The 8704-nt window shown below is 41.4% G+C and overlaps 1 protein-coding gene across 1 annotated transcript in view; it reads left to right on the top strand.

Annotated features, from left to right (window-relative positions):
• The first annotated feature begins 2380 nt into the window (after positions 1–2380).
• Positions 2381–8704, top strand: part of LOC142760385 (uncharacterized) — a 71616-nt gene continuing 65292 nt past the window's right edge. The window contains exons 1-3 of the mRNA XM_075863569.1: positions 2381–2648; positions 3257–3467; positions 5963–6181. Coding sequence (XP_075719684.1) covers positions 5964–6181 — 218 coding nt within the window. The 5' untranslated portion in view covers positions 2381–2648; positions 3257–3467; position 5963. The remainder of the gene's footprint in view (positions 2649–3256; positions 3468–5962; positions 6182–8704) is intronic.

Here is an 8704-nt window from a genome sequence, read left to right as displayed (position 1 = left end):
ACACCAGGTATTGGTACTTTTGGCAGTGTGGGCAGGTGCCAAGTCCTGCTGGAAAATGAAATCCGCATCTCCATAAAGCTTGTCAGCAGAGGGAAGCATGAAGTGCTGGGAAATGTCCTGGTAGACGCTGCGCTGACTCTGGACTTGATATAACACAGTGACCAACACCAGCAGATGACGTGGCCCCCAAACCATCACTGACTGTGGAAACTTCACACTGGACCACAAGACACTTGGACTGACTCCTCTCCACTCTTCCTCCAGACTCTGGGACCGTGATCTCCAAATGAAATGCAACATTTACTTTCATCTGAAAACAGGACTTTGGACACTGAGCAGCAGTGTTGGTCCAGTGTGTTATATCAATTCAGCGCAGCGTCTACCAGGACATTTTCGAGCGCTACATATTAAATTTTTCCCCCAACACAATGTAGAAAAACAAAATGAGCGTAACTGGTATTGCTGCGTCCGAATTATTACAATAGAACGTTATTTAACCCTTGCAGTGAATGACCTAAGAAAAACAAATGACACCGACAATCGCTGTTTTTTTGGTCACTTCATCTCCCACAAAAAATGAAGTAAAAAGTGATCATAAAGTCTCATACCTTTTTTTTAAAATGGAACCAATAGAAAAAAAATAATAATCTGGCTCTTATAATATGGCGACAAAACAAATTTTATTTTTAGCAATCCTTATTTTCCTTGTAAAAGTAGTAAAACAAAAAAAAATTATTTTGGTATCACCGTAATTGTATTGACCCGCAGAATAAGGTTAAACTGACGTTTTTACTGCACAGTAAATGCCATAAAACAAAAACCCCAAATATGGGATCACTTTTTCCCAGTACATTATATGGCACAAAAAATAGTGCCCTGAAAATCTACAACTCGTTCCGCAGAAAACAAGCCTATATACAGCTATATAGACGGAAAAATAAAAGTTATGGTTTTTGTAATGTGGGGATGAAAAAATGAAATTGAAAAATTGCTATGGCGGGAAGGAGTTAAAAGTAAAGATCATGCGCTGTCCTATTATTTACTAATACAGTAGGATTCCTTTTAGGCTGGGGTCACACAGTTTTTTTTTTTGCAGGAGGAAAATCTGCCTCAAAATTCCGTTTGGAGTTTTGAGGCAGATTTTCCTCTGCCTACTGATTTTCGTGGTGTTTTTCTCCCGCGGCAATTGAGCACTGTGGGCATAAAATGCTGCAAAATACGCTTTCTCTGCCTCCCATTGATGTCAATGGGACGTCAGAGGTGTAAACACAGGGCCTGTCCCTCAAAACCGCGTGCAGGTTTTTCCGCCTCCGGGAAAAAAAACGCATTCGCCTCACATTGAAATCAATGGGAGGCTTTTTTGGGGCGTTTTGTGGGTCAAATAACTCAGTGTGAACTCCCCCTTAATCTGTAATCCAATAGTCCAGAAATTGGCATAATACGTAATCTGAAATCTCACAAGGGCGGGGGCTGAAAACTGGTGAACCAATTATTACATAAAAAATTAGTGATAGTCCCTTGTAACTTTTTTTTGTTCCCTTAGGGACCAATTGCACTGCAGTTCACGTATTACGTCATGTTGTTGTGAAGCCCTAGCCTAAGTGATAACGTTTTATCTTCGGTCGTCTTCCTGCAGATTTTCTGAGTTTAGTTTTTAATTTCTACAGTATACTTTGCTGTTCTCATCCAATAATCGATAATCTGAGACCTAATAATCGTAATAATCTTGGATTAAAATAATGTAACGGTGTATATACTAGTCATGTATTTATCTTAATATGGGAAAATTCCTTTAATAGGGCATCTAATAATCCAGAAATTCTGATAATCTGGCACTTGTTTACAGTATAGAAATAAACATTTCAGACTCTTAAAAAAAAATTAAAAATACTGCAAGATAAAATTTGCATAAACTGCGAGTTTTTTGTGGCCAAGTTAATGGCATTGTCTCACCAAAATCGGCACTGATGGCGTGTACGTTCACTCCCGGACAGCGCCGTAGACAAACTTGTGACGTCTGCGCCACCATCAGGACGTTGTCTGGGGCGCTGCACAGGGGAGAAGAACTTCATGAACCGGAGATGTGATTATCTGCAGACAGGACATGGCACCCGGAGACTTGGCAGCTCTTTTGGCAGTCCTGGAGGTCTCCCCTTTTTCCGGCACATTCTGGGATGATGATACATAAGGTGCTGGGATTCTGTGTTATATTTCGGAATTGTCAGTTGTTTGAAAAGAAGAATGATTAATAAAGTTGTTAAAAACCAGTAAGAACAAAAAGTAAATGAGCACCAGAGCGACCAATCGGAGTCCACGTCTCATGTTCCCAGTGCAGGTTACAGAATTAAAGCTGAGCTGTGATTGGTTGCTATGGACACAACTATTTCTGTTAGACTGCTGTCATGGAGGAGAGGCAGGGACTGCTCATATTCCCCATTATATACAGAGACATCTTTATACTTGTCTGTGTAGTGAATGGTGGACACTATGGAGCTACAGATGATCACAGAGAAACATCTGGAAATGAATGGAACCAATACTGTGATCCCAGTCCCTATAACTGTCTCCTCGGGGGACTTGTCCCTGTCTGGTGCCGTCAGCCATTTTTATATAGACAGTTATGGCTTTAGTTATATATCTTATATCAGGTGAATTTATGTCATATTATGGGAGGAGCTGAGAAGACGCAGCTCCGATTGAGAAATCCAAGACGCCCCCGACACAATGACACGTCCAGACTTCTCTAGTGGATACATATTTATATGGGAAATAATATAATGTCCCCGCACTTCATCCAGCGAATAGCAACGTGTCCATAAATGACTGAAGTATTATATAGTAGTATTATTTATAATGTACTGTCCTATATACCGGCCATATATCCACCACCAGTCCATCCATTATCAGTCCAACCACCCATCATCCATATATCATCCATCATCCACCCATCATCCATATATCATCCATCATCCACACATCATCCACCCATCATCCACCCATCATCCATATATCATACATCATCCACCCATCATCCATATATCATCCATCATCCACACATCATCCACCCATCATCCATATATCATCCACACATCATCCCCCCTCCCTTGTACATACAATCCAGTGCTATGTTATTTATGGCTTCTGTATTATTGGGATATATGAGGGATTGTCGGGGATATATCTGTGTTATAATAAGTATATATAACCCCACAATTACATTGTATAGAAATAATGACATTGTCTCCTCATCTACAAGGTTTCGGGAGCCGAGGTGGAGAACATTTCCTCTATATAGAATTGGATTGGCTGCTCGGCCTGGTCCTGTCCCTTTAAATAATATTTGCTGCTGCTTAAGATGTCACGGAATGTTGTGAATGTTGGCTCCGCCCCCGCACATTATGACATCACTCAGATTATATAAGGAGCTGCTGAGCCGACACTCCATTGAGGGTTGTAGTTGGTGTAAAGTAAGTCCGCTCTGTGTTCAGCTCCTGTTGAGTATTTTATTTTCTTCTACTGTTTCTCTTTCTCTCCTCTATTCTTCCTATATCTCCTCCATGTAATATTCCACTGTCTGCCATGGTAACGCACCGTCACCCTGTGATCGCGTCATGAGGGTGCCGTTGGGCTGGCATTGGTTATACGTCCAAGACCAGAGTTATCTCTGATCTTGGCCATTGCATTGGGATGTTGGCTGTATATTACCATCACTGTGCCGTAATAGTAGAGACATTTGCAGGAATAACCGGCTAAATGTGAAATGCTATTACAATGCGGTAAAGGATTAAAATATGGCATTCTGCCTAATGCCATATGTAGGAAACCCCAGTAGCACAGGGGTCCAGTAGGTAAGGGGCCTACTGTCACTTAAAAAGCAGCTTCCTACTGTTAGATTACATGTAAGGGACGGTGCTGATGAGTTTCATGGCTCAGAGTTACTGGTGGATTGTTAGAGAGACATAAGGGGGTGCGTATAAGGGGCACGTTATTGCACAGCGGCCTCCTGCAGCCCGTGCCTGTCACTATGAAGCCCCTCTGACATGGTATTAGTTACATGACCCCCATGCATCATTTACTCTGAGCATTCAATGGGAATCCATGTTATATGAGATAGTACACGTGCCGGGTCAGTACACAGGACACAACCATAGGCAAACTTATTAAGACTACTATTAGAATAAGGAATATTATTGGGGTTGGGTTACACTCTTGTGCTGGACATTATAGCACATGACACCATTATAAGGCCATGTTCAGACGTGGCAGAGTTTTTCCGCTGCAAATGTTGGTGAAGATTTGGGGCAATCACGCATGAATCTGCACCAACATTTGCCTATTTGACAGGTAATTCAGACGTTGCAGATATCACAGCGGACTTGACACAGATTTCAGTTTTTGCATTGCAAAGGCTAAAATCCGCAGTGAAATTCCGCTTCTTCTCCGCAATGTAATGAGCATGCTGCGGAGGGAAAATTCTGCACCGCAGGCTAATTTCCGCACCGTTATTTTCTGCAACGTCTGAACTAAATTTCCTAAAAATGTATAGAAAGAAATGTAAAAAACGGCTGCTGCAGAATTCCACTGCGGACTGTCCACAGCGGAATTCAACAGCAATTCAGCCACGTGTGAATGTGCCCTAACATGGAGCTACTGTATCTGGATTATTATACTGTCATGGGTAACACAATATGAGTGTGAATATTTCTATGTACATCCATGTATCAGGTACAAGATGGGCATGGATGACAGGGTACTGAGGGTTCTGGTACAGGTTGGGTATTGGTAATGTGATGGTTGGTCAATTTGCTTATATTCTCTGTATTAAATTACATTATGAATTATCAAGCATGCCAAATTACGAAGATATTTATTCTCCACTTTTCCTCTACATAGTTCTGCTTGAGTCTGCAAAAATATGTTATTATTGTGTATTATTCTTATATCCTTCAAAATGTTCAGATGGCTGTCTGGCTGAACGCCTGGACATAAAGTGCAACTATTTCTCTTTATCTTATGTACTCCCTCTATGGGAAAGAGCAGCTAACACCACTCTATTGTATGCTTGCCTCCAGATGCAATTCTGATGTCAGCATTTTAATGATGAATTATAATAATGCATTTGAAATATTCTCATAGTATGCTATTGGCTGAATAAGAGTTAGGGTACGTTCACACGGCTTATTTTCAGAAGTTTTTTGGGCTGTAAATGCCCCGAAAAATGGCTAAAGATACAATTTCAAATATCTGGCCATTGATTTCAATGGGAAAAACTGTGTTTCGTTCCCACGGGGCGGTTTTCACGCGCCGTTTCTAAAAATGACACGTAAAAAAATGCCTCGTAAAAAAGAAGTACATGTCACTTCTTGAGCCTTATTTGGAGCCGTTTTTTATTGACTCAATAGAAAAACAGCTCCAAAAATGTCCTTAAAAAAATACATCAAAAAACGCATGATGCATAAAAAACTGCTGAAAATCAGAGGCTATTTTCCCTTGATAACAGCTCCGTATTTTACAGCCCTTTTTGGTTTGCCGTGTGAACATACCCTTATTGTCACATTGCCTCTGATTGGTTAACCTCAAGCCTACACCCCTTTTGAATGATATTATAATTGAGTTTGGCAATAAACCTCAGAGGAGTATTTTGAGCATATCAGCAGCGTCTGTGTGATTTATTCTTCTTCACTCATATCGAAATGAAATCTCCTGATTAGGATGCTGGATGAAGTGCCTGGCGTGAGTGTCTGTTGGAACTCTCGTCTAAATTTCAGTCTAATATATTTTGAGCCATTGACTTCCACAACAGTAACAATGAATAGGTGTTGTACATTTTGAGGTGCAGGGTGGGGATGGTTCTAGTATAAAATATTGGCAAAAAAAGGTCACAGTAGTTATTAATGATCCTTAATAATAAGTCTATAGAATATGTCCTAGATTCTCACTATCTTTTTTTATTCTCTAATAGGATGGAGAAGGATCAGGAGATGAAGATTGTGAAGGAGGACGAGGAGATAAAGACTGAGGAGGAGAAGATAAAAATTGAAGAGGAGAATGAGGAGGAGACAAAGATTGAAGAGGAGAAGAGTGAGGAGGAGCCAAGGATTGAGGAGGAGGAGAATGCAGAGTTGGGAAATAATGAGGAAAAGATAAAGAATAAGGATGAAGAAGAATACTGGGATGAGATGTATGTAATGTAGGATCCCTGGTGATGGGCAGAGTTGTATAAATCAACATTTACATTCCAAATCACAAATAATATTTAAACTCAACGGATGATTTACCATCGTAATTCCCCAAAAACTACCTGAAAATGTTTTGGCCCCATGCACACGACCGTATTTTTGTCCACCCGTAAATACTGGCGTAAATATGGGTCCTTGGTCACACGTATTCGACCCGTATCGCACCAGTATTTACGGACCCGTGCCCGTAAATACGGGTCCGGTGTCACCCGTATTCCACCCGTATTTACGGGCACGTTTTCGCTGCAAAATTACACTGCAGTAATCGGCAGCCCCTTCTCTCTATCAGTGCAGGATAGAGAGAAGGGACAGCCCTTTCCGCAGAAAAAGTAAAAGAAATTCATACTTACCCGGCCATTGTCTTGGTGACGCGTCCCTCTCCTGAAATCCAGTCCGACCTCCCTGGATGATGCGGCAGTCCATGTGACTGCTGCAGCCTGTGATTGGCCTGTGATTGGCTGCAGCGGTCACATGGGCTGAAACGTCATCCCAGGAGGCCGGACTGGAGGAAAAAGCAGGGAGTTCTGGGTAAATATGCACGTCTTTTTTTTTTTTTACAGGTTGATCTATATTGTGATCGGAAGTCACTGTCCAGGGTGCTGAAACAGTTACTGCCGATTGTTTAACTCTTTCAGCACCCTGGACAGTGACTATTTACGGACGTCGCCTAGCAACGCTCCCGTAATTACGGGTGCACACACGTAGTCACCCGTAATTACGGGAGCCCCATAGACTTCTATGGGCCTGCCCGTGCCGTAATAAATAGGACATGCTCTATATTTTTCAAAGGCACGGGCACCTTCCCGTAAGCATACGGGGAGGTACCCGTGGCCAATAGAAGTCCATGGGCCCGTAAAAACGTGCCATAATTATGGCCCGTAATTACGGGCGTTTTTTCGTTCGTGTGCATGGGGCCTAAGGATGAAGAAGAATACCGGGATGAGATGTATGTAATGTAGGATCCCTGGTGATGGGCAGAGTTGTATAAAACAACATTTACATTCCAAATCACAAATAATATTTAAACTCAACGGATGATTTACCATCGTAATTCCCCAAAAACTACCTGAAAATGTTTTTCATTTTTTATACCATACTATATAAGCCCAACCTACTTCAACCTCTTCCCGCCGCAGCCCTTTTTCAGATTTAAATTTTCATTTTTTCCTCCCCACCTTCCAAAAGCCATAACGTCTTTATTTTTCCATCAATATAGTACTATGAGGGCTTGATTTTTGCGGGACAAGTTGTAGTTTTTCGTATCACCATTTATTTTGCCATATAATGTACTAGGAAATGGGAAAAAATTATATGTGGGGTAGAAAAAGAAAAAAAACAGCGATTCCTCCATGGTTTTTTGCGTGCCATTTTTACGGAATTCACTGTGCAATTAAAACAACACATTAACTTTATTCTGTGGGTCGATACGATTACGGCGATACCAAATATATATAGTTTTTTCTATATTTTACTACTTTTACAAGTAGAAACCGAAGTGTAAAAAAGAAAATTTATTTTGTGTCAGCAAATTCCGAGAGCCATAACTTTTTTATTTTTCCGTCGATTAAGTGGTATGAGGGCTTATTTTTTGCGGGATAAGCTGTAGTTTTTAATAATACCATTTATCACTTTTTATTTCATTTTTTGTGGGAGATTAGGTGACCAAAAAATAGAGATTCTGGCGTTTACAATTTGTTTTTTTTACGGCGTTCACTGTGCGGGTTAAATAATGATATATTGTAATAGTTCAGACTTTTACGGACGCGGCAATACCAATTATGGTTATTTATTTATTTTTTTACTATGCACTAGGGGGAAAATGGGAAAAGAGTGTTTTTTTGAACTTTTAATACTTTTTTTTTTTGACACAAAAAAAAAACTTTATTTAACTCATTTTTACTTTTTTTATTAGTCCCCCTAGCGGACTTCAACCAGCGATCGTTAGATCGCTTGCACGATATACTGCAATACTAATGTATTGCAGTATATCGTGATTGTGACAGGCCACTATTAAGCCCTGCCCGAGGCAGGGCTTAATAGGTGTACAAAGATGGCGGACCTGGGGGCCTTCATTAAGCCCCCAGGCAGCCGTAGCAACCATCACCCCCCCACAATTGGGGTGTACAAAGATGGCGGACCTGGGGGCCTTCATTAAGCCCCCAGGCAGCCGTAGCAACCATCACCCCCCCACAATTGCGTTGCGGGGGGCGTGATGAGCTGTTAGAGGGGGTCGCCCCCCTCTTTCTAATTATTTAAATGCTGCGGTCTCTGTTGACCGCGGCATTTAACCAGTTAAACTAGCGGGATCACGCTCGAGCGCGATGGTGCTAGTTACCCTGAGCCCGCTCCATACTTCCCCTACCCGACTTTGGCGGTTAATGGGTCAAAACCAGGACTATTAGCATGGCATGAGAAACCCCTTTTACCCTTTCAGGACTGAGCCATTGTTTGCTTTTTCATTTTAG

This window comes from Rhinoderma darwinii, chromosome 4, assembly GCF_050947455.1.
Source record: "Rhinoderma darwinii isolate aRhiDar2 chromosome 4, aRhiDar2.hap1, whole genome shotgun sequence".
NCBI lineage: Eukaryota > Metazoa > Chordata > Amphibia > Anura > Rhinodermatidae > Rhinoderma > Rhinoderma darwinii.
The sequence above is the reverse complement of the archived record's forward strand: the minus strand, read 5'-3'. Positions and strand labels throughout refer to the sequence as shown.